The 26,849-nt window shown below is 43.0% G+C and overlaps 1 protein-coding gene across 3 annotated transcripts; it reads left to right on the top strand.

Annotated features, from left to right (window-relative positions):
* PLEKHF1 (pleckstrin homology and FYVE domain containing 1) lies at positions 1–26,849 on the top strand. 3 transcript variants are annotated; one of them, XM_036748275.1, is made up of 3 exons: positions 1–152; positions 7,268–7,404; positions 24,926–26,849. In XM_036748275.1, the coding sequence occupies exon 3, from the start codon at positions 24,940–24,942 to the stop codon at positions 25,795–25,797; it is 858 nt and encodes a 285-aa protein (XP_036604170.1). In that variant the 5' UTR covers positions 1–152; positions 7,268–7,404; positions 24,926–24,939; the 3' UTR covers positions 25,798–26,849. The 3 variants fall into 3 exon arrangements, with proteins under 3 accessions (XP_036604170.1, XP_036604169.1, XP_036604168.1); XM_036748274.1 differs by lacking the exon at positions 7,268–7,404; XM_036748273.1 differs by lacking the exons at positions 1–152; positions 7,268–7,404 and adding an exon at positions 18,719–18,796.

Below are 26,849 nucleotides of genomic sequence, written 5' to 3'. Positions count from 1 at the left end.
TGTTGGGGAGTCTGAATGTTCCACCCTGGGACGGTCCGGCCCAGAGTTGGGGCTGCTCCTGACGCCGCGCTTCCCAGTCTCCAGCCCGGCCCGGCCCAGCCCGGGGCCAGCACTGGTCCATTGCAATCCAACCAGGATCCCGAAGTTATAAGGTAAAAAGCCCCGGTCTCTGCCCAGGGCTCAGGCACTTGCAATCCTCCCCTAGGGAGTTACTCCCAGGCAAACTTTTTGTCCCCCTTCCTATCCCACAAATGCTCTGCCACCGTTTGGTGCTGCTGAACTCAGATCTGGTTCTGTATCCCTGCTGGGGAAACACCCCTAGTGTGCCCCCTGAACCCTCTGACTCCTCCAGCCCCTCCCTCCACTCGGTGCCCTCTTCCCTGCCCTCTTGACCCCTCTCTAGTCCCATGCTCCCCACCTTGTCCCCCCCCAAACTTTTCCCTCTGGTTTCTCCCCAGGTTGAGCTATCCCCCTTTTACTCTACCTGCCCCTTAACTTCTCCATTTCTGTTCATGGCACTACCATCCTTCCATCCTCATGATGTTAGAGTCATTGTCGATGCTTCTCTTTCCATGTGCAATGACTTGCCGAGCCTAGTGGTCCTACTTCCATAATAGCTCTCCCATTAGCTCTTCCTCTCCAGGGTCACTGCAGCCATCCTAGTTCAGACCCTCATCCCTTCTTTTCTTCACTATTCTAATAGCTTCCATCTTCCTATCTCTAGTCTGTCCCCACTCCAATTCATCCTTCACACATTGTCAGTGTGTGAATCTTCTTAATGCACTATCATGAGCTTGTCACTTCCCTTCTCTGAAACCTTCAGTGGCTCCCTATTGTCCATGGAATAGAAATATTATATAAATATAAACACCTGACATTTAAGGGGCCCCCCCACAAGCAGACTCCAATCTACTTGCCCAGACTTGTCTCATACTAGTACCTTTTCCCATATTCCATATTCCAGCCAACCTGGGCTCGGCTATGTTTCTGTTCTTGTCCTGATTCTTGTCAGGGGCCTCTGCTCACACCATCCTGATTCCTGGAACAGATTCTCCTAACCTTTGTCAGACTTTCATCACAATTAACCTGAACCTCTCCTTTACAATTATCTTGCTTTTTGTATCATAATTATCTATGTACTTGTCTTTCCTAAGACACATACATTAGATTGTAAACTCCTTGAGAGTAGTCTGTGTTGTAATTATTGTACTCTAGTATCTAGCACAGGGAAATATGGTATAGTGGGGAAAACACAATATTTGGAATAAGAGGACCTGGATCTATAACTTACTAGGCAGGGTCATGTGAAAACTGGGAAAAGCTGGTAAAGTGGAGTCCCCACAACTACAACCCTACGCAAGGGTTTGGAGAGGTTAGGTCACAACAAGGCCACCGTCACAGTTGGAGGCAGAAAAGAGCTATGAGTTTTCAGATAAAGTCACCCCTATGGGTCTAATAATGGCCCTCTTGGGGGAAAGTTGTAGGCTTTGGGGCAAAAACATCTGAAAAGAACAGCCTTACCTTAGCTTCGGATAAGTAATCCATTCAGTGGAGATGTAGTTTTGGTTAGTGAGGGATGTAGAGGGGGCTTTTGAATCTCAAGTGTTCTGGTCATAGCGTGGTTAAATGCAAATTCTATCTCGACTTCAGAGTCATGGGAGTCTAGGGTCAAGGGAAGACCACTGGGGCCTTTTCTTTATCCTCCTCACCTCCAGGGCAGTACCTTAAAAATGACTCCCACCCAGGTAGTAAGTGGAAGGTTACAGCATCAATGATGTGTAGCCTAGTCTTTGACCACTAAGATCTCTAGGCACTTTGTAATATAAATTGTAGTCCTTCCTTCCCCCATGAGTCAGTGATGCTATAACCTATCTGGTGGATCAAATGATTTGCTGACAGCATAAGGCAGCTCCTGTCTGCCCCCATGCTTAGTCTCCTCTACTCACCTGTCAAAAGCCAAACCTGTAGATTTTTAGAGCCTGTGTAGGATTACCTTGTCATACAGCATTTTGTAGGACAGGCCCACTTTGCAGAATATAACCTCTTTGAAGGTAGGAACCATTTCATTGTTCTATTTGTATTTCCAGCTCCTAGCATAGTAGATGCCTAATCGATGCTTACTGTCCGATGGATGACCATGCTCAATGACAGAGCTTGGACAGTACAGAAGAGGTTAGGGGTTTTTCCAGAGAAATCAAACCCAGGACCTTTATGGGGTAAATTCTTACCTGTTAGCATTGAGCATGAGGTCACAAGGGACATGATAACTATCTTCAGATATTCGAAGGGCTGTCATTTGAGGATGGACGGATAGAAGTTACAAAGGGGCGAACTGAGGATTGGCCAGGGGGAAAACCTCCCAACAATTCAAACCATCTGGAAATATAGGGAGCAGCCTGCAGAAGTAATGGGTTATCCCTAGAGGTCATCAGGCAAAAGCTGGATGGCCACTCGTCCTGTTTCTTGTAGAAGAGATTCTTGTTCAGGGATGAGTTAAACTGGATGATTCAAGATGATCTGAAGTTCTGACATTTTGTGGTCCAGTGGTATGGCAGGCTGACCACCGCCAGGTAGAGGATGGAAGAGAATTCTTAATAAATAAGGCCCTACCTCTGTGTCCTGGTTCCCTGGGAGAGATAGAGGGAAAAGGTGTGATCATCTCAATGTGGGGCAGTGGAAAGCCCCTGAGGTTGGATATTGGGAGACTTGGATTCTAGTTTCTGCCTAATTACCTTTGACCTTGGGCAAGTTGATTCACTTTTCAAATTCACTTCAGTTTCCTTATCAGTCAAATGAGATGGTTGAGCTACGTGATCTCAAAAGTCCCTCCCAGTTCTAGAAAACTCTGTGATTTTCATTGGACAAAGAGAGGACCTAGGAAGAAGCGGTGAGGAACTCTGTGTTCATCGAAATCTGCACATCTTCCAGGCCACTGACTCCATTGACTCGCTTCTCAGGCTGGGTCCATGGGGCAGAAGAGAGTTCTTCATTGATGATCATAGTTTACATTTGGTTCACACTTTTTAGAAGCAATCCATCATACTAGGATCACAGATTTCAAATTGGAAGGGACCATAAAGGCCAGCTAGTCAAAACCCTTTATTTTTTTACACAAAGAAATTGGCACTTGGAGAAGACACATAACTCGCCCAAGTTCTCACCCTGTGGCAAGTGCCAGATTCAGGATTTGAACCCAGCTCTTCTGACTCCAAACCCAGAACCCTTTGCGCTGTACCGTGTTACTTCCCCTGGATCCAGATTGTTGGCAATTTGAGTTAGGGTATCCTGAATTAACTCTGTTGCTTCTTTTCTTGCTTAGATGTAAACAAAAGGTGCTTCTCCCCTCCTCTCACTCCTCAAAAGAGCCAAGTCCCAGCTGCTTCTTTCCCAGTGACTACTGCTCATTAGCCACACCCAAAATTCAGGCCCAAGCTGAGTGTTTGTGAGCAGAGTTGGCTCTAGCTGTTCCCACTGGCTGGCTAGCTAAGGGCTTGTGATTTCCATCTGGGCTCAAACAGCCAGGGAAGTTAGTTGTATCCTGCTGACCCCTGGAATTGCATTGTATTGTACACATCAGCCCTGCGGGACTGCCAAGACCTTGTGATTTGGGTCCTGTTCTGCTGAGTAAATATGACCCACTCTGCCAACCGCCCTCCGTGAGCTGGTCATTATGTTGGGTGGAAAGAATACTGAGGCCAAGAAGCTGGGACAGGGCCCTGTTAGGGGCATGGCAAGTCTAGTCTTGATGAGAGACCAGGGGGAAAGAAGAACAGTATCCTAGTACTGGAGGACTCGTTCATTAAGAACCACCAGGTCCAAGTGGAGAGTAGTTTTAAATGTTCTCTGGCCCTAGGAAAGGACTTGAGGATTGAACTTGGTAGCCAGGGCAGGGGTTCCAAACCTTTCTTAATGTCATGGACCTCTGGCTGTCCGGTAAAACCTGTAGATCCCCCTTCTGAGGATAATGTTTTTAAATACATAAAATAAAATAGGCAGGATTACAAAGGAAACCAATCATACTAAAAAAAAATAAAGATGTAACCTTTGTTTTTGCTTTTGTTTTTGTTTTCCCGAACTAAGTTCATAGGACCCCTGAAGTCTGTCCAAGGACTTCAGGTTTTAATAATGCCTATCTAGGGAAAGAGGAGACTTATGATCTTATTGATGTAGAGAACTCCCTCTCCCAATATAGATCAGCCTCTACTGTGCAACTTAAGAGTCTTACAGTGCTGCTTGGGGTGCTAGGACCTTAAGTGTCTTGCCCAGGGTCACACAGCCATGTATGTATCAGGGGCAAGAATTGAACCCAGGCCTTCTTAACTCAGAGACAAGGTCTTTATCCACAAGGCCACAATGCCTCTCTGCACAAGTATTATTATCCCTGTTTTTCGGATGAAGAAACCAAGGCTCAGAGAGGCTTATGATGTCAGAGACAGTACTTGAACACCAGGCATGATATAATGGTAGCTTTAGACCTCAGACAAGTTACTACTTTCTCTGAGGCTCAACTTCCTTCATATATAAAAATTAAGTATTTGGTGATCTCTGTGGTTCTTCTTAAGCCTACCTGAATATCCTGTTTAGTGTACTGCACATTCCCTCTTTTGAGAAAACAAAAAATGAAAGATCTATTTCCTGCCTTCAAGGAGCTTACAGTATAGTAAGGGGAGTAAGATATGTACACCGGTGACTAATCCTAGGGAGAAGGTGATAAGTGCAGTTGACATTGTGGAAAAAATGCTAGATTTTATGTCAGAAGACCCGAGATCCGTCGCCTCATATGACTTTGGACAAATTTCTCCCCCTATCTGGATATCTGATCTCTAAATCCCATGATTCTCTAATTTTGTAAAACACTTGAAGCAGCAATTAAGTGCCCAGCCCTGGCTAAGTGCTACAGTTGATACAAAAGAAGTATAAGACATATTCCTGTCCTCTTGGAGTTTACAATCTAGCGACAGAGTTAAGATTTGTATATGTGAAACAGTAAGGAACAACCCAAGATGGACTAGAATGGAATCTTACATTGTGCGACATACACAAGTTTCATGGATTTGATTGAGTTGAGCTGTGCAGGATGAATGGAATTTGGGTAAGTGAAGGGGGCCAAGCAGGAAGAGCAATATCAACAAAGGTCCGAAGGTAGGAACAAACAAGGCATAGGTTTGTGAGGCAGTGGGGAGACTGGCCTAGGGAGATCAGTCAGTCAAGAAGCATTTATTAAGCATCATTGTGCTCACTGTGTGCCAGGTACACAGTGCTAAGTGCCAGGGATAAAAAAGAAAAGCAAAGATAAGATCCTGGCTCTCAAAGAGTTCACTTTCTAATAAGAAAGACAACATACAAATGAATTATGTTCATTTAAGATATGTACCATGCAAATGGAAAGTAATCTCAAGAAAGAAGGGACCAGCAGCTGGGGACACTGGAATGGTGTCCTAGAGATGGCAGGATTCAATAGCAGAGAGGCCCTATAAGGAAGCCATGGGAAACAGTAAGTGAGACACACAAGGTATCTCAGTTTAGAGAGGGTTTTGAAACTCAAGGATGAAGTGTTTCAGCTAAATCTCTTTACTTCAATAGTTATCATCATTTTTGGAGCCAGGGAAAATTCATGTGGGCCATTTGGAGAGACCACATGGCATAGTGGATTCAGAGCTAGACTCTGAGTTAGAAAATCTTGCATTTGAATCCTGTCTCAGATACTCCCTAGTTCCATGGCTCTGGGCAAGTTACTCTCTGAACCTCCTTTTCTTCTTCAGTAAAATGGGAATGATAACACCTACCTAACATCATTACTGTGAGAATCAAGTTGGTTAATAATATAAAGCACTTAGGAGATAATAATGTAAAGTAGTTACAAAACATGAGGAACTGTATAAATGCCAGCTATTATTATAAAAGGGCAGCTAAGTGGTGCAGTGGAGTGAGCACTGGGCTTAGAATCATAAAGACCCCTCTTTCTGAGTTCACATCCGGCCTCAGACACTTACTAGCTGAGTGACCCTGGGCAAGTCACGTAACCCTGTTTGCCCCAGTTCCTCATCTATAAAATGAGCTAGAGAAAGAAATGGCAAACCACTCCAGTAACCTTACCAAGAAAACCTCAAAATAGGGTCACGAAGAGTCAGACACAACTGAAAAACAAAAATTATTTTTTAAATGGGGGATTAGAGATGGAAATGCCATTTTTCTGTCTTTTTTTCTCAAAAAGAAGCAAAGCACAAGTGCCGAGAGAGAGACAGAGAGAGAGAGAGAGAGAGAAAGAGAGAGAGAGATGACTAGTTTACAAAGAGTAAGCTGTAAAAACTGCCCTAAGTCTGTAGGTCTATATCAGCTGTGGGGAGGGCCTATTCTTGACCACATATTTGATGACCCAGACTGATGTGAGAAGCAGTAGGTGTAGTAGGAAGAATGAATTTGTATTCAGAGGACCATGGGCTCACATCCCAATAAGGGCCTGCTGCCCTATTATGTGTGATGCCAAACACTCCAGCTAATCTCTCTCAGCCTCACTTTCCTTATCTATAAATAAAATAAGAGGGTTTTCCATCTCTAAGCCCTTTCTGATCATTAGGAGGAGCTGTCCCCACTCTGGTGGCTATACTATAGAAGGGAATGAGCAGTCATTAAGTACCTACTATGTGCTAAGCACTTTACAAATATTATTTTTGTAAAATTCCTTTTGGCTACTCCCTGGGGAGGCTTGCCCTTGATGATCACTATTGGTGTTGCTAAGCCACCCTTCCTGTGGGGAGTCCTTTTAACAGACGGAAGCAACAGAATTACCTAAGGCTCCCTGGGAAATTCCCATCCCCTTTACTGCTCCCTTTGCCCTTCTCTTGCTCACTCACCTTTGGGGCTAGCTAGGCCATGGCTACACCTTGCTCCATCGACTTCAGCTCCATATTAAAGTGCCATTGAAAATTAATTGCTGAGTCGTTAGAGTTGTTGTTTTGAATGGTGCTTGTTTAATAACTGTGTGGGATTTTTTTTCTCCACTCCAAAGATTTTCACTGGTAGGAAAGGCAGATTCGATAATGCCCAGATGTTGCCATCTCAGCAGATGGCCTCTTTCTCCCTCACAGTCTAAGAAATGGTGATATGAGGAGAGTCTAGAAAGAGCAATTATTATTGTTTTCCATCCCGCGGCAATCAGACCCCAAATTAAGTGGTGACTTTTTAATTTGCTCTTTGCTTTTCCATCCCTAAATGATAGCATTTTACTTCACTGGTAAGGAAAAATAAGAGCTTTCCATTTTTCCAGACTGCGCTGTATTTACCAGGAAGAAAAATCTTCAAAACACACTGAGACCCACTGAGTGAAGCGGAGCTGGGCTTTAAATGAGGGTAATCATGACATCGTGAGTGTGAAATTGGATTCTGACCTAGAGAACACAATTGGTGAGTCTCTGGCACAAGTAGCTACCTGAACTATTCCCAGATGAGTTCCTTCCCTTTCAGAGAAACAGAGTAAGCACTGAGTCTGGAAGGGTCACTCAGGACTAGGGGAGGAGTTCACCTCTATCTCTGGCAGCCCTATGGCTGATGGTGTTGCTTTTTCTTCCTAGAGTTTCATTTCTTCTTTTAAGAGAAGAACATAGCTATTCTAGGTAAATGTATATAAGAAAGCCACTCAGACCTGAAGGAAAGGGAAACTTCAAGTCACACATAGCTTGTCCCAGAATAAGAATACCAGGGTTAGAAGAAGACCTCAGAGGCTGACATATACATGAACAGGAAGCACATCTACGGCTTCCCTGTTGTCTCCACTTGAACACCTCTAGTGACAGGGTACTCACTACCTCTTGAGACAACTCATTCACTTTATACAAGGTAGGAGAATCTGCAACATAAAGCTTCTTAGCAGACCGGGTTCACCTCAAGTTGGGACAACAGAGGGAGAATGACATTTTTGAGGGTGCAAACTCAAGCCATCAAAAACAAGAAAGAAAACCCTGTGGGGCCAACACTCTGTCTGCCTCCTGATGTCCTCAAACAGGTATACATGAGTCATGAAGTATGTGCAAATGACTGAACTAGAAGGTGGTGCAGTACATTGGCTTCTCGCTATTTAGCACGGTGCCTTACACAGAGGGCATGATGCATTGATGTTTCTTGCTGAATTGTTAGCAGCAATCTCCCTGACTTTCCACAATGTATTGTCATGTCTCTCCCAACACTGTCTCCTCGAACTCAGCGATGTCACCACCTCTCAGAAGACACTTGGCCAAGGTTTAAAATGGGCACTGAGGAATGAACAGTGCTGGGGATATTTACTTGGTACCTCCTCTCTCCATATAGACATCAGAACCTCCTCCCCAACCCCCTTCTTCTTTCCCTGTGCACCCTTACCCCTAAATGCTTTCTTCGTCCTCACCAACAGCTGTGGCATCACACTGCTAACATCCCCACCCTTGCTATTGTATGGAGTTCCCCCATAAGAAGGTAAGCTCCTCGAGGGCGCCATTTTGTTTGATTGCATTTGTACTTCTCAATGTTTAGCACAGTGCCTGGTACATAAGTGCTTACTAAATGCTCTAGCTGGCTAGCAACTCACTGATGGTTTTGAAATCTGTATCTAGTCTGTACTAGAATAAAATGGAATAATATATAGGTCAAGACCATAGTATGGTGCAGGGGGCAGGTGGCTAACCTTGGCACCAGGAAAACTTGGGCTGTAGTCATGATGGCCATATGACTCTGGGCAAGTCATTTAAAACCTCTCGGTGCCCCAGGTAACTGCCTAAGACTATAAACTGCTCAGCAGTTCCTGATTCAAATTGAAAAAAGGGAATTTCCTTTTCTGGGTGTTCCCTATTCCAATGAAATCACTGGGCTGGACGGGATCATCACGGGATGCTTAGCTCTAGGAGTCTTTTGTTTGTACTGGGATTTGGTTTTATCCAGTACTGTTTAGATAAGTAGGTATTGCATGGGGCTTTTGAAATCTGTAAACTGAAACTTCTTTTGTACTGGTATTTGACCCATATAATCAGCTAGACACTCCTCCCCATGTCTCTCCATGCCCCTCCCCCCATTGTTTTGGCCCTGAAGTTGTAGCCCTTTGGTCAGTAGTTTAAAAAAAAAAAAGACAGTATCTACATGGTCCTTCCTGGCTGCTGTTCTGTGGAACTCGAGGAGACTTCAGAACCTTTTCAGAAGGGCCTGCCAAAGAATTAGACCAAATGTTATGATCCTCTCACCCTTTTCCCTCCACCCTAGACCTAGTCAGAGCCTCCATACTCATTTTCTTCTGTCTCATTATTTGTTCTGAGTCATTATCTCCTCTCCAGGCTTGTTTTTCTGCCCCCTATGCCATAACTTCATGCCTCTTCCTCTCCCCTCACCCCCTTCTTGATAACATCCAGAGGCCATTGCTGAGTATAGTAGCCACCCAGTTTAATTACTGACAGCATCTCCTGTGTAATTTGGGCAGGAGCTCAATGGGAAGTCATGGAGAAGGGTGTGGGGTCTTGCCCTTCACCGAGAACTCTGCAGCCATCATTGGAAAGTCAGACATTCTATCACAGCTGTCAGACTTGTTGGGTCTCATTCTACAAGGCTGGATCAGCACTGAACATCTTCATGAGTCTTATGCACCCTATCTCAAATTCGGAAGGCTTAAGCAGATTTGAGCTAAGGCACATGAAAGCACTTCGAAAAGTATGAGGTGAAATATGATTTTAAGGAATATTAATATTCTCATCTTTGTTAATGGGAGAAAAGGAAGGTTATAGATTATAAAATTAAAAAAAAAAACTGTTCACTGCTTTCAATCAACCTACCAACCAATCAGTATTTCTTAAGCATCTACTATGTGCCAGGTACCGCTGAGCACTCCTCTGTAGCATAAGTTTATAGATTTACAGCTGGAAGAGACTTTAGAGTTTATTTAATCTAGTCCCCTCATTTTATAGCTCAGGAAACTGAAACCCAGAGAGCATGAACGGTCACACAGGTAAAAAGTAGCAGTTATGGTTTGAACTTGGAGCATCTTGACTACAAATCCAGGGCTCTTGACCCTAATCTACACTGCCTTTTCAAATGTGAGCCTCGTCTGACTCAATAGCAGCCAGGGATCCAGATGGTCAATTGTGGGGAGCACCGTCCAGGTGGTCAGAGATAAACCAGTTGTGGTTGCTTAAAGGGTATCTGTATTTTTGGCATTTGTGGACATTCCAAAACCAGTGACTTCTGGAAACAGCGTGAACTCCATCTGTGGGTAGGAAGTGGGGATTAAGGCCATAACCCAGGGGTCATGGCCTCCTCCATCAGGAAGCAGATCTAGTCTCCTTCCTTAGAACCTTGACTACGTGACTGCTCAATGGCTAGAAAACAGCTTGTGTCTTTTGCCAAGCTAGAGATTGTATATATGTATGTGTGCTTGAGAAGGAGAGTGGGAAGTTCACCTGCTTCCTCTTCAGAGATCGGAACTGAGTCATGATGGTGGGTAAAGCTTGAGTAAAACACATTTCTTTTCATTTCCTCACTTGCCTTTCTCTAGCACTGACTTCTGAGAATGCAGAAGCCAGAAGCCATGTCTGTTCCTACCCAAATTAGGCAAGTGGGCCACTGACAAGCAAGGTTTCTTTCTACTCTTCCTCTCTGTCTCTCTCTCTCTGTCTCTCTCTCTCTCTCTCTGTCTCTGTCTCTCTCTCTCTCCGTCTCTCTGTTTCTGTTTCTCTCTTCTCTCTCTCTCTGTCTGTCTGTCTGTCTGTCTCTCTCTCTCTCTCTTTCTCTGTCTCTCTCTCTCTCTCTCCCTCTCCCTTCTCCTCACCTCCCTCCTCCAACCTCCAGCCTCAAAAATTCTACATCTTCCTTCCTCCAAGTTAATCTACTACCCTGACTTTTATCTAATACCTCTAATATTTACATAAGTCAACAAGAATTTAGATTAGCAGTACCTAGGGGCACACCTGGGGCCCCAGCTCACTACAGACAAGGCTATCCCAGGTTCAAGATAATCTATAAATCTATACCCACTCATAACCATATTTTATGAGCCCCCCATGGATGTGTTTTCATTTACTAGTTATCTGGAATACATAATTCAAATCAAAGACTTTCAAGAAAATATCAGTCAGACACCTGACCTAAAGTCAGGAAGACTCATCTTCCTGAGTTCAAATCCCATCTCAGACACTTAGTAGTTGTGTGAGACTGGGCAAGTCACTTAACCCTCTTTGCCTTAGTTCCTCATCTATAAAATGAGCTGGAGAAGGAAATGGCAAACCACTCCAGTGTCTTTGCCAAGAAAACTCCAAATGGAGTCACAGAGTCAGACACAACTGAAAAAATGACTGAACAAAATGCCCAGTGCTCAGGATAAAAAAAAAAACGTGAAAGCCAATCCATCTTCTCAAGAAGCTCACAGTCTAATGACGGAGACAACATGCAAACAACTATGTAGAAACAAGCTACCAAAAGGATAATTTGGAAATAAACCAGCACTGAAATTTAGGGAATTGGGAAAGGCTTCCCATAGAGGGTGGATTTTAGCTAGGGCATGAAAGAAGTGAGGAAGATCAGGAGGCAGAGATAAGGAGAGAGAGCATTCCAGGCATGAGAGACAACTAGTGAAAATGCCCAGGGTCAGGAGGTGGAATAAGAAAAGTAACCAAAAAACTATTCTCCCATTGACCTGGGACATGTTCTTCCACAAATACAAATACAATCAGTAGGGAGAGTAGGGAATGTGTGTGACCAGGACACATGCATGAGGAGGTACATATAGAGAAGACATATGACCAGGACACACAAGCGAAAAAGCAACTCATGTTTCTGACATAATGGCCTGGAGAGGGGAAAGTCTGGAAGAACTGATGGTTTCTTTTGGTGAAATCATCTTGCTGATCCCACTATGTCTTTCACAGTTGGAGGTATCTGCCAGGTGTGCAGAATCTACATGGTACATGTGGATATGGCATGCATTCTATGCCTGGCATCGCTCCCTGCTGATCCTGTGATCCCTGCCAGGCTCAGGGCCATAGAAGGCAAACTTCTGGAGCTATTTTCTTCCTCTGCTTTCTACTCTTTTAGCTTCAAGCACAGAGGCCTTTTAAAAACATTTATTTATTTGTTTGCTTGCTTGCTTGCTTTGTTTATTCATTCATTTGTTTGTTCATTTATTTATTTATTTAGTGCTAGCATTTTTTTTAGAAAGTAAAACCTTAATACACCCATTTATTGGACTAAACAAGAATTCTCCATGGCTTTTCTCCCATAGCAAAGGGTGTATCTGTTTTCAGAGAGCCTTGGCTAAAACAGGCATTTCCTTCCTCCAGAGAGATTCCTTGAGCCAATCATTAAGTTCTTTAGACTGCAAATTAGTCCCAGATAACTAGTCCTTTGCTTTCATCTTCCATTTTTTCCTTTCCAAAGTCCTATCAAAGTCCTCACTCTGACTTAGGGTTGGAAATACCTTGGGGGTACATTCTAGAACTAGTTATGTTCTAACTTGGGGTGGGGGGAGACACCCTCCTTAATTTCCGATTTGGGATCCTGTGCCCCCAAACCTAGCTAAGAAGAGCAGTGGCTAGCACACTGTGCCTGGTTTCAGGAAGACCTGAGTTCAAATCCATCCTCAAGACACTAGCTATGTGACCCTGGGGAAGTCACTTAGCCTTTGTCTCAGTTTCCTCAACTATTAAATGGGGAACATACTATCACCTAGCTCCCACAGTTATTGTGCCTGCTTAGTAAACACTTGTTTCCTGCCTTCCTTTCAAATTCATTTCGGCAAACTATGCCATGGGAATGCCACAGAACTTTGTGGGTATCACCCTATGTAGTTTTTGGGGGGGACCCAAAAAATTTTTGGATATGTAAATAAAGCTGAGGAAGCACTTAAAAGCTAGGGCCAGAGGGCCAGGTCACTATCTTCCTAGCTGCATTCTGACTTTTTAATATGTATATGTAGCCCATTAAAAATAAATTAATTTAATTTAATTTACAAAAAAAAAAAACTTTTCCAGGCGTTAAGCCCACTCTACATATTGACAAGTTGGAAACCCACTGCCTAGTAGAATAAGCTGTCAGTATGGGTAAGAAAGCATTTGCTACTGCCCCCAGGGAGCTCACCTCCCACTTTCAAAGGAAGTCTCTAAGAAAGTGAGGTTTGCTATACAGAATTTTGCTTTACAGCCAACTTATTTCAAATTCATCTGTTCTGTGTGTCACAGGATACCTGAGGTGTAAATTAGTTCTTTCTAGAACATAACTGGCTCCCAAAGATCATTTCCCAGATTGAAATGTTGGCGAACTGGCTGTGGCTCATAGTCTTGGCAATGAAAACCCAAATGGGGAGATTTTGCTGAGCCTTAAGTATTTGAGGGTAGGGGTGGGGTGGGGAGTGGGATCCAAAAGAAAAAGAGCTCATTGATAGAATGTAAATTCCTTGAGTGTAGGGATCCTTTCACTTTTTTTGTCTTTGTGTCACCCCAGCATCTAGCACATTTGTCCAGTGCAGAGTTGTTGTTTAATGAATGCTTGTTAATCGACTGATTGGTTGATGTAGTGGAAAAAGCCTAGAGTTGGAATCAGGATACAGTAGGTTCAAATCTTGCCTCCCACATGCTACATATTTACATATTATCTGTATGGCCATGGACAAACCATTTTCCCTCTCTGAATGCCAGTCTCCTAGTATAAAACTACCAACCTCACTGCATTGTTATGAGTAAAATACTTTGTAAACTTTAAAGTGCTACAGAAATATGTTATATTACTTTTTATTATGAATTTAACAAATATCATCAACCTTCCATTATACAAAGAACAGAAAGAAAGGATTCCATGTGAAACTGAATTGCTATTACATATGGTTTTTAATTAATTATATGCAGGGTAGGTCCTATATGTAGGTTTTAAGTCATTTAACATAATGGTAGCAAAATTGCTCTGCTTCTCTATATCCCCTTCTGAACTTCATTCTACTCTCTGTCTTTTTAAATGTATTATTGATGTACCTTTCTTTCTTTTCTTCCCTTTTTTTTTTTGCATTCCCCCCCACTCCTTCCACAGTCCTTCCTCTACCCCCCCAAAAAAGGTCTCTTGTATTTAAGTATATTCTAGAAAAACAAATTTGCATATTGACAGTGCCTGAAAATGTATATCATGCTTCACTTCTATCCATCATCTCTTTCCCAAGAAGTAGGAAGCATGCTTTATTATTGAGCCATTATTGGTCATTATGTTGATCACAGTTCTTAAGTCTTACAAAGTAATTTTCTTTTTCATTTTTGAAATCATTGTATAAATTGTTCTCCTGGTTGTGCATACTTCATTCCTCATCAATTCGTGCAAATTTTGCCATGCCAGATCAGTCCCTTTTGTCATTTCTTATGGCATAGTAAGTTTGTATTATTTTCACATACCATAATGTGCTTAGCCATTGCCAAATGGATGGGCATCCACATTGTTTCTAGTTCTTTGCTGCTATAGATATTTTGGTACATGCGGGCCCTTTCCTTCTGTCTTTGATCCCCTTGGTGCATATGCCTAGCAGTGCTATTATTGGACCAAAGAGGATACACAATTTAATGATTGGGGGGGGAGGATTTAAACCCAAATTGATTTCCAGAACAATTGGACCAATTCACAGCTCCATCACCAGCGGAGCCAGTTCTCCTGACAGATTGGTGTGCCTGTCCTCTCACCTCCTTCCTAAAATCAGCATTTTCCTTTTTTATCTTTGCCAGTATTGTTACTCCTTATTTCAGTCGTTTAATGGCTGTAGCATCTCATCAATGTAAGTACTTCCTCCACTTGTGCTCATTACAACCCATCCCTAGCCCTTCCTCCTTCATAACTCTTAGTCATATTTGCCCATAAATCCTTCATGGTTGGGACAGGGGAGAGGGAAAAGAGCCATCCAGTGCATAAGAGGCCATTCTCCAGGTCTTTTAACATGATGTAGATACCATTTGTACTGGACTATCCCTCTGTCAGCCCTTGTGCTCATTAACTGACCAGCCTACACCCTTATCCCATCCTATGTATTCTGTATGCTATCTTTTACATAACATCTTGCACACAGGTCATCACTGGCAACAGTCTGCAATCTATTTACACCCACCATGTGACTCTCTATTACCCTTTGCATCTCCCAAATTTTTTATCCTTCAGAGATTGTGGCATTTCGTGATTCACATCCATCACTGGAAAAAATATTGGGATTAAAAGGTTGGTTTTGTTTCAAGGAGAAGCTTGGGATCATTGAAAACACTGTAATTTACCAAATGCAATCTAGCTTCCTTTCTTCTGTTCAGTTCTGGTCTCAGCTAATTATACTTCTGTAGTATCTGTCCAAGACATGCATCCTGATGGACTAACTCTATGGTTGGTCCATCCAACTACATATCTTAATGTGGACAATAGGCATTCTTCACCCATTTGGTTTTTCCTGTGCAAATTATCCCTTAAAGAGGCTCTAGGGTGTACTGGGGCCTGGTATAATCAGCACAATGCCAGCTCCAATTATCTCCTCTAGGCAAATTCCCAAACCAGCATAGCCAACCCTAGTCTCTCTCCTGAGCTCTAGGCCCACTTTACCAACTGCTTGCCATGCATCTCCAGCCAGAAGTCTTGTAGACACCTAAAACTCAATGTGTCCAAGATCATAAAGGGTATATTATGATCATCTTTCCCACACCTAACCCTATCCCTTCTAGTCACCTGGTTCACAAACTTGCAGTGATTCCCTAGTGTTTATTCTACCTCGCCTACCATGTACAATCATTTGCTTTCCCCTCCAACCCTCCTCTCTTCCAAACCTCCCCATATCTGCTGAGGTACATTTTTCCAGTCTCCCAGATTTCTAACCTTGGTGTTATCATCAACTCTTCACTCTCCTTCATGCCATATATCCAAATCTTTTCAGATGTTACCATTTCTACCTCCCCAGCATCTCTTGCACCTGCCCCCTTCTGTCCACACAGCTGCCACCTTAGTTCAGGCTCTTCTCACCACTCACCTAGATTGCTGCAGCAGCTTCAGGAGTGGCCTCCAGGCCTCAAGTTTCTCCCCACTACAGTCTACCCTTCATACTGCCGTCAAAATCATTTTCCTTAGGCACAGATCTTCCTATGTGATCCAGTCAGCTCTAATGGCTCCCTATTGCCTCAGGATACTCCTCTGTTTAGCTTTTAAAGCCATACCCAATCTGGCCCCAACCTATCTTTCCAGCCTCCTTAGATAGCATTCTCCTTCCTTTACTCTGGGATTCGGCCAAACTGGCTTTCTCTCTCCATTCCTTGCACATAACATTCCATCTCTCATATCTGGTCCTTTGCTCTGCCCATCCCATGTTCCTGGGGTGCACTGTCTCTTCACATCTGCTTCACAGAGTCCCTTTTATTCCTTTCAGATACAGGTCAAACACCATCTTCTGCGTTGAAGCTTTCCCTGATCCACTCTAGTGCCCCACTATTTTTACAAAATAGTATCCATGTTTGTTCACCTTATATTTATGCTGTATTTATGAATGTATCCAGCAAAGAAGACTAAGAAGGGGCAGGCATATAGGAGAACCAGGAGAAAACAGTGGCATGAAAACAAAGAGAAGAGAGAGTGTCCAAGAAAAGTGTCAGCTTTAGTGAGGTTAAGGAGATAAGAACTGTAAAAACAAAAAAGGAGCCACTGATTTTAGCTATTAAGAGAGAATGGACAGTTGTAGTTGAGTGGTCCAGTCAGAACTAAATTGCAAGGCATTGGGAGGGGATGACATCGAGGCAATGAATGTAGGTAGCTTTTTCTAAGAATTTGGCTGTGAAAGGAAGGAGAAAGATAAAATGATAGCCAGATGGGGGAGAGGCATGTAGCATCAAGTGAAGGGCTATGTTTTTTAAGAATGAGAGAAATTTGGGTATGTTCATAAGCAACAGAGATGGAGCCATTGAATAAAAGGAAACTAAATATTGGAGAAAGGGAGGATCAAAGTGATGTGTTTATGGACAAGATGGGAGGTGATGGGACCAAGGGCATAAGTAAAAGCGTTGACTCCAAGGAAAGGGTCACATCTTCCTCTGAGATTGGTGCAAAGCAGAAGAGAATAGGGATAATGTTGAGAGGGTTTGAGGAATAGAATTGGGAAGAGGGCAAAGTTCATGACTACTTCGAGTTTCTCATTAAAGTAGGAGATGAAGTCCTCTGAAAGGAAGGGGATGAAGTGGGGTAGATGGCTCAAAGAGAAAAGAGAGGGTTTGAAACAGATACTATGAGAAGTGAAATCATCAATCAGGCAAGAGTTAAAGGATAGGATGTATCTGGACATTAAGTCACATCAATTGGTAGTAGACTCAGCACAGTTATGTGACTTTTTGGTGGGGGGAGACTAGGTCTCCTTATCTCTTCCATGTGGAAAGTGCAGTGGCCACTCACAGGCCTGACTTCAGTACTAATTGGCATAGAAGTTTTAACTAAGATGCTCTGTTTCCAGCCTGGACTGGTTTACCCACTCCTTAGAAAAGCTAGTGGCCTCTGCTTCCAGAGGTTCACCATATTGGTTCCAGACTTAGTGAGGACACCTGTTTAGCTTTGGCCCCGACTCAGAACTCCCCAACTCAAGCAATCCACCAGCCTCAGCCTCCCTGGTGTCAGAGATTACAGGCATGTGTTACAATGCCTGGCAGTTCTGTGACTTCTTCCAGCCATATGATGTTCAGTAATATATGATTGGGATTAGAGAAACAGGATGGTAGATGTAATCCAGGTTTGGGGTTTAGAAGGGATAAATGGTGATGGGATATCCCTGGTGCTTGGAAAGCTCTCCCTCCTCTGCTCTGATTACTGATCTCCCCAGCTTCTTTTAAGTCCCAATTAAAATCCTACCCTCTACAGGAAGCCTTCCCTAACCCCTCTTAATTCTAGTGCCTTCCCTCTGTTAATTATTTCTGTTTATGTAGCTTACTTTGTACATAGGTTCCTGTATGTTTTCTCCTCCATTAGACTGTAAGCTTCTTGAGGTCAGGGACTGTCTTTTGTCTCTTTTTGTATCCCCAGCACTTAGTATAGTATTTGGCACATAGTAGGTGATTAATAAATGCTTATTGATTGATCGCTTATGAGTCCAGGACTATAAGGGTGGACAGGAGTATAAGGTTAAAATGGTTAACTATAATGTCAAAGTTGCAAAAAGAAAAAAGTGAGGCCAGAACAGGGGTGATAGACAGGGAAAGCCAGAACAAATAGAGTGACTGGAGGTTGAAGTGAAGATAAGGAATAGATTTAGGAGAGGTTCTGCATGGTGGAGGAATAGCATTTGTGTGTGCTGAGATGAAGAATACCCCTCCCCTTTCCTCTAGTGAGACTGAAGTGTAATAAAGGTGCAGTTTATGGGAGTTAGGGAAGTTGATGAACTGGGAAATCAGGGTGCTTGGAGGGACATCAACAAGTATATTTAAAGCCCTAAGCATAAGGTCAGGGGTTGGAAAGTAAACAAAGACTGTGAGCTAGGAACTAAACAGCTTGGAACCAAGAGGGAATGACCTATGGGCCAAAAGATAACCACCACCTGGATCTTGCCAGGATGAGTTAGCTAGAAAGAATGAAACTCCAAGCAGGAGAGGTGGTTGAGTAATGGCTGAAGGGGATGGGTCTGGAAGTTGCTGGAGGAGCAAGGAGTTTGTCTATTTTTCCATGTGACTCAGAGTGTTGTGGGGGAGGAGAATCAGAGAAGTTGAACCCAGTATTGGGAGACAGTGGCCAGAGATGCAGTGTTCCTGGGAGGAGCCAAGTTTCTGTGATGGCAGAAAGATGGAAGGAGCTAGAAGGAAGAAGTCTGATCTGAAGGGAGGTTTGTTAATAATGAAATGGATTTCAGAGGGTGTGATGGAAGGGGATGGGGACAAGGGAGGGGGAGGGGTGAAGTAGATGAGGGTGAGGAATCAGAATATGCAATCAAGGAAAGAAGGTGTTTTTCTGGGTAGCTTTCAATTCCCCCCACCCACTCCAGCAACAAGAGGGAGTATGCTCTAATGGGTGGGGGATGGAAGAGGAAGGTTCACCACCTGGGCCAGTCCCAGTGATCTAGTGGCAACAGCTGGTCTGGGTGGCCAGATGGCAGGATCCTTGTATCTGGGTCTGCAGGGATGGAGGAAATATCCATATCATCAAGGCCATAGATCCCATTGAAATACTGATTGTATTGATATTGATATTTAGAGAACTGTTGCATAGTTACTTCTTTGGCTACATCTGGCAAGAAATCTCATATGAGCTTAACTTATGCAGGGGAGACATCGTGTTGGAGGAGTGCCTATAAGACTAGATTTTTTCCTACCAAGTTAAATGCTTTTTCAAGACTAAACAAACAAAAAACACAGTAGAATGTTGTTTTCTCTGCACCTTTCAGTCAGCAGTGTAAACCTTTCTTCAAATTGCAAAACTGTAAAAATGTGGTCTGCTGGAGAAAATGGTATGAAAGCTTTCTTGTTTCCTTCTCATAGTTTCATCATTGATACCTTCAAAATGTGTTCATATTATTCTCATAAAAATTTTATAGAGATGAGGAGTAGGCATACTTTAACAATTTACTGGTATTCTCTTGATACACTTTTTTTTTCTTAAATTGAGAGAATAAAGCCATCTATGGTTTTTCTTCCAGTTGTTTATCATTTTCTCCTCTCTTAGCTATCTTGAGATTTCTTCAGCACCCCTCAGACATGGTGCCTCTGGCACAGATTTTTTCCAAGTATGATAGGTCTAGCTGTTTTTCCTTTCTGTGGTGCCATTTCCACTTCCTAATATGGCACATTGGGGCCTGAAATGTTACCATCCAAAAAAGTGGTTGTTCCTTTTCCATTAACGAAGAAAAGTGTTTCATAGTTTCTCATAGAAATGTTGACATTTTCCATTTGTCTGTTCTCCTCCTTATAGTTATGTCTTTAAATGCTCTTAGGATCATCTGCCTAATCGGGTCTCTTGACAAGCTTTCTGCAAATTCGTTTTTCTCTCCACCATTACTTGATGTCTATGAGGTAATACAATGAATAATAGGTAGGGCACAAGTCGTCCTTGCCGTAAAGTGTACTAGGGAGATCGCTGAGATGAACTGGAGTAAGGCTGTCTTCTACTTGCTAAGTTAGCTATTTTTTAACCCAAGTACAAGATGGAGGAGGCAAGGTCAGAAAGAAATTCATCTGAAAAACAATACAGGTTTTGAGAGAGTTGAAAGCTCAGCATAAGTCAATGGTTTGTCTGGCCACCAAAAAAAAAAAAAAAAGTTTGTGCAATCTTAGGCCACATGAAGGGAAACATTGTGTCCAAGACCGGGGAGATTCTATTCACTATGTACCCTGCCTCAGTCAGATCCCAGATGGAGCACTGTGTTCAGTTCTGGGTACCACATTCTAAGAAGGGAGGATATTGGTAACAGTGGGCATCCCCCACCTTTCCTCTTTTTCCACATTCCCTGTCTTGGTGCTCAAATCTGTTCCCATGTGTTCAATGCCCATCTCCATGAGGATGACTCCTAGCTCTGTATAGAGAGCCGCAGCCTCTCTCCTCCTGGTCCTACGTTATCCTGTGTTCTGCCCCCTTCTGAGCATCTCCAGCTGCATGTCTCATAGGTATTTCAAACTCACCATATCCAAAAGAAAACTTAGCATATTTTCCCTCAAATTGAATCTCCTCCAAACTTCCCTATTTCTATGGAAAGCATCACCATTCTCCTGGTCAACAGGGTTTGGAAAGCTTAGCCTGTTCCTCAGCTCTCTTTCCCACACTAGTAGTAACGATAACAATGACAACCATTAAAGTTTGTTTTATCTTTATAATAGCTTTGTAAGGTAGGTGCTATTATTTATCCCCATTTTACATGTGGGGAACTATGGCTGAGAGAGGTTAAGTGACTTGCCCAGAGTCATATAGCTCCTAAGTGTCAGAGGCAGAATTTGAGCTCAGGTGTTCCTGACTCCAAGGTCAGATCTCTATTCACTGCACACCCTAGCTAAGTCATATCCAATAAGTTGGCAAATTTATTATTTATTGTGTTCATATAGCTATTATTTGTTGATTTTTTAAAAAGCATTTGATTTAACGGATCAAAATGTAGACTTGGAGGCACCCCTCTAACAAGGTGTCTCCCATGTCAAGTTTCTGCTTCCATAACATTTTTACTTCCATCCATCTCCTCTCCATTCTCACAGCCTAGTTCAGTTCCTAATCACCTCTCACCTGAACTATTTCACCAGCCACCTGATTGCTGTCCAGTTTCCAATCTCTCCCACTTCAAATCCATCCTTTGCCCAGCTGCCAAAATAATTTTCATAAGATTTAAATCAGATCATGTCACAGACCTGCTCAAGCCATCCTCAATGGCTTCCTAGTGCTTCCAGGATAGAACACAAATTCCTCAGCTTAACATTTAAAATCCCTCTCAATTTGGCTTCAGCCTACCTTTCCAGGCTTATTGTACATGACTGCCTTCCAGACATTCAGCATTCCAACCATGCTGGCCTATGCTCTTCCCCAAACCTGACATATCATCTTTTACCGCCATGCCCTTTCACAGACTGCTCTTCCCCCTCCCCATGCCTGGATTGTACTCCCTCCTCACCTTTGCCTCTTGAAATCCCTATAGGAAGGCAATACTGATCCTTTTAGGCATTACTGCTCACTCCCTCTTCAGATTATTAAGTATATATTTAGATGTTCACATGTGTTCTCTCTCTCTCTCTCTCTCTCTCTCTCTCTCTCTCTCTCTCTCTCTCTCTCTGTCTCTCTCTCTCTGCAAACATACATAACTAGAATGCAGCACTTAGCACAGTGCCTTACACACAGTAGGTACTTAATAAATGCTTGTCAAATTGGATGTCTCCAGAGGAGGGCAGCCAGGATGGTGACAGGCTTCAAGATTGGGACATTAGAGAATCAGCTGGAGGGGATATTTAGCTTGGAGAAAAGAGGAATGGGGGAGAGAGAAGGGAAAGGGAGTACACTGCTTGCCTTCAAGTATCAGAAGGGCTACCTTTTTGATGAGGATTAGCTGTGTTCTGCTTGGCCCCCAAGGGGCTCTACTTAATTCCATCTCCAATATCTCCCCATAACATTTCAAGGGCTGGCACCGTGTATGTCTTCTACTTATTATAAATTGTATTAACCTCATAAAACAGCAAATAAAGGTGAAGGAAAAAATGAGTTTGCAGAAAGCTTGTCATGAGCCCCAATTAGGCCAGATCACCCTATGAGCAGACATATGAAAAACAGAATAGATCTGTCAGAGAGGTAGATTTAGGCGTGATGGAAGGAAAAGTTTCCTAACAATTAGGACTATCCAAATGCTTAATGAACTGTCTCAAAAGGTAGTGAATCCCATCTCATGCAAAGGCTGGATAACTACTTCTTATAGATAGGATCCTTTTTCAGATATGTATTAGACTAAATGGCCTTCATTATTTATTTATTTTTGACATTCTTTTTTTAATTTCCCCCATCCATTGAGAAACCAAGCAATGTGATTTCAATTATACAAGTGAAATCATGGAAAATATATTTACATATCAGCCATATTGCAAAGAGAAAAGCAAGAAAAATAAAGGGAAAGATTATGCTTCAATCTGCAATCAGACTTCATCAGTTTTCTCTCTAGAGGTACATAGCCTCGTTCAAGAATCCTGTGGAATTGTCTTGGATCATACTACTTATCGATCAGAGAAGCTAAATCTTTCAGAGCTCATCATCATTACAATATTGCTGTTACTGTGTACTGGTTATGCTCGCTTCACTTTGCCTCAGTTCATATAAGTCTTCTCAGGTTTTTCTAAAACCATCCAAAAAACATATAGCACAATAGTATTCCATCAGAATCACACCCTACAACTTGGTCAGCCATTCCCCCGTTGATGGGCCTCTCCTCAATTTCTAGTTCTTTGCCACCACAAGAAAGCTGCTATAAATATTTTTGTACATAAAGGTCCTTTTCCTCTTTCCTGTATCTCTTTGGGATACCGACCTAGTAGTGGTATTGCTGAGTCAAAGGTTATGCACAGTTTGATAGCCCATTGGGTATAGTTCCAGATTGTTTTCCAGGATGGTCAGATTTATTCACAGCTCCTCCAATAATGCATTAGTGATCCAATTTTTCCATATCCCCTCCAACATTTGTCATTTTCCTTTTCTACCATGTTAGCCAATTTGATAAGGGTGAGGCGGTACCTCAGAGTTGTCTTAATTTGCATTTCTCTAATTAATAGTGATTTAGAGCATTTTTTTTCATTTGACTATAGATAGCTTTGATTTCTTCTTCTGAAAACTGCCTGTTCATATCCTTTGACCATTTACCAATCGGGAAATGGTTCTTATTTTTATAAATTTATAAATTTCTTATTTTTATAAATTTGGTTCAGTTCCCTATATATTTGAGAAATGAAGCCTCCATCAGAGAAACTTGCTGAAAACATATTTTCTCAGTTTCCTACTTTCCTTCTAATCTTGGCTTAGATCTGACAAGGTACATTTTTCCATGTTTCCTTCATTTACTTGTGATATCACCCTTTATGTCTAAATCATTTCTCATTTATCTCTTTTGACCTTATCTTGTATTCAGCATGAGTTGTTGGTCTATGCCTCATTTCTGCCAAACTGCTTTTCAGTTTTCCCAGCAATCTTTGTCACATGTTGAGTTCTTACCCCTAAAACTTGGATCTTCGGGTTTATCAAACACTAGATTTACTATGATCATTTACTACTACATTTTGTGCACCTAATTTATTCCACTGATCCACCACTCTGTTTCCTAGCCAGTACCAAATTGTTTTAACAATTACCACTTTGTAATATTTGAAATCTGATGCTAGTATCATCTTCTTCCACATTTTTTTCATTGATTCCCTTGGTATTCTTGATCTTTTGTGCTTCCAGATGAATATTGTTATTATTTTTTCTAGGTCTATAAAATAATTCTTTGGTAGTTTGATTGGTATGGCACTAAAAAAGTAAATTAATTTAGATAGAACTATCATTTCTATTATATTTGTTTAGCCTACCCATGAGCAATTAATATTTCTCCAGTTCAAATCTGCCTTCATTTGTGTGAAAAGTGTTTTGTCATTGTGTCCATACAGTTCCTGGGTTGGTTTTGGCATGTAGACTCCCAAGGATTACATTACAGTTATTTTAAATGGAATTTCTCTTTCTATCTCTTTCTGCTGGACTTTGTTGGTAATGATGCTGATGATCTATGTGAGTTTACATCCTGCAGCTTTGCTAAAGTTGCTCATTGTTTCAGCTGGATGGCTTTTGATGTCTTTTGTAATTCTGTATCTCCAGTGTTGATACATTCAGTCAACAAGCATTTATTAAATGTTTGCTATATGCCAGGCACTGTGCTACATGCAGGGGATACAAAATAAGGCAAATAAATAGTATGATCTCTTTCTTTGAGGAGCTTGCATTCTAATGGGAAGACAACATACAAATAGCTATGTATATTCAACTACATATATAAAGTGTACACAGAAGTGTACACTCTCAGAGGGTTTACAATCCAGGTCGAAAGACAAATTTAACTCAAATAAAATAGTTAAATATACTGAACGTGTGAGTGGATGAATGAATGGCTTTGGGTACCAGCAGTCCTACTCAAGTAGCTTTTACATCATCGTGTCCTCTACCTTGCATGTGGCTTTGGAAGTGGTGGGTGCTAACTAAACGACTGTTGAATGAATGAAGTACCCCCTAGAGAGTCATATGGTACCATCATGCTCAAATGAGCTAACCACTGAAGGCATCCTGGAAGTGGTGTTCTATACCCAGTGAGAACTCATTCAGCATTCATGCTGGTATCTGGGACAGTGCCTGACACATTATAGGTATTCAATAAATGCTTGTGGACTGATTGTTTGCATTGACGCTGACATGGTACCCAGGCTATAGCTACAATACTGACTAGGTTTTTTTTCTTATTTTCTTCACCTATGCTTAGGGAAGATTGACAAAATGGTAGACCACCTGGTGAACACAGAAATCAACAGCCAGAGAATCGCAGCCGTGGAGAGTTGCTTTGGAGCATCAGGGCAGCCTCTGGCATTACCAGGCCGGGTGCTCCTTGGTGAGGGCATCCTGACTAAAGAGTGCCGCAAGAAAGCCAAGCCACGAATCTTCTTCCTTTTTAACGACATTCTGGTCTATGGCAGCATCGTGATCAACAAACGCAAGTATAGCAGCCAGCACATCATCCCTCTTGAGGAGGTAACCCTGGAGACCCTCCCCAACACCTGGAATGCCAAGAACCGCTGGATGATCAAGACGTCCAAGAAGTCATTTGTGGTGGCAGCTGCCTCCGTGACGGAGCGTGAAGAGTGGATCAGGCACATCGAGGAATGTGTGAGGCGCCAGTTGCAGGCCACAGGTCTCCCTCCCATCACCGAGCATGCTGCCCCCTGGATACCAGACAAAGCCACAGACATCTGCATGCGCTGCACCCACACCAAGTTCTCCGCCCTCACCCGGCGGCATCACTGTCGCAAGTGTGGCTTCGTAGTCTGTGGGGACTGCTCCCGAGAACGCTTCCTCATGCCCCGCCTTTCATCCAAGCCCCTTCGAGTCTGTGGCCTTTGCTATCGTGAGCTGGTAGCAGAGAAGCGGAAAGAAGAGGAGGGGGATGCAGAGGAGGAAGGGCAGGGGCAACCCCAGCAGGACCTTGCTCACTCACGGGGGACAACCTATGGGGCATCCAGTGGCGAGGATGAAAGTGACAAGTCAGATGAGGAGAAGGATGGGGGCTCAGCAGGTTCCTGGCCTACAGGGTTGGAGTTCTATGCCTCTGGGGTTAAATGGTCATCCTTCCACAGCTAACCTTTGTCCAGAAACCATTTGGGCATCTGGTTTGAAGGGGACAGGGCTCCTTTTCTCTACAGAAGTATGAGGTCCGGTTGTCCCTGTTTGTCCAGACTTCTTTGGTAAGGGCTTGGAAATTGGACACTACAGGACAGGTTAGAATAGATTCTGAATTCTGTCCACAGAGCCCCATTGTGCTGCTATATAGGCAAGGAGTGAGGCAGTGGGGAGAAAAAAAAAAAAGCCCTCCCAGTGCCCATCCTCTAAGAGACCTGCTCCCATTGTTCAAGCTCTTCGCATTTAGCTGGATGGGAAACCAGGGTGTATTAGGAACTTCCCACCACCATAGGCTCAGGCTACAGCCTCCACCTCTCATCCAGCTGAGCTAGGGGAGCATGATGCAAAAGACTTTCCGAACCTGAGATAGGGGGAGGCCCAGAGGAGACTGACGGGGAGCAAGTATTTTGTTCTTTTTTTGGAGCTCCAGCCCATGATCATCTATATCCAAAAGAACCAGCTGTCCCAAGGACAACCCACTTCCCTGTTTACTCTCCCCCTCCCACTTCTCAGCATTGGCTATGCAGACCCCTAACTCCTCTGGTCTGAGTTCTCTGCCCTTCCCCAGCAACACCACTGCTGCAAGTGTGGCTTCCCAGTGTGTAGGAACTGATCAGAAACTTTTCCTCATGTTCGGGCACCATGCTGGGAGGGGCCTAAGACACCAGTGTAGATCCCAAGAAGCCTGGTGACACCTGAAACCAGATGCGCAGAGATTGCCGAGGTGCCACTTGATTAGAAAACCTGCAACCCGGAGAGGCCAGAGATATCTTGGTCAGTCCTATCCCTTGGGTGTACATCTGGACCTGATAGTGATCTCTCCAACCTGAAGGGCATTGCAACACTGAAAAAGCCACATTGCTATAGTCTAGAAAAGTATAAAAGGGTAGGGGCAGCCCTGAAGGAGCTCAGAGGGAAACTGGATCAATGTTGACATGACTGTGGTACTTCCTGTATGTTGTATCAGCCCAAATGTTCAAAGTCCATAATAATCACAATGCATCTCATATCTC

Source organism: Trichosurus vulpecula, chromosome 3 (genome assembly GCF_011100635.1).
Source record: "Trichosurus vulpecula isolate mTriVul1 chromosome 3, mTriVul1.pri, whole genome shotgun sequence".
In the NCBI taxonomy this organism is placed as follows: domain Eukaryota; kingdom Metazoa; phylum Chordata; class Mammalia; order Diprotodontia; family Phalangeridae; genus Trichosurus; species Trichosurus vulpecula.
Note: the sequence above shows the minus strand (reverse complement) of the source record. Positions and strands in the feature narration are given on the sequence as shown.

Bases quoted from the DNA above. Each gene is read 5' to 3' on its own strand.
- PLEKHF1 (XM_036748273.1), top strand. From the start codon at position 18,757: ATGGAAGGAGCTAGAAGGAAGAAGTCTGATCTGAAGGGAG. The intron at 18,797-24,925 runs GTTTGTTAATAA...ACCTATGCTTAG, and splicing joins GAAGTCTGATCTGAAGGGAG to GGAAGATTGACAAAATGGTA.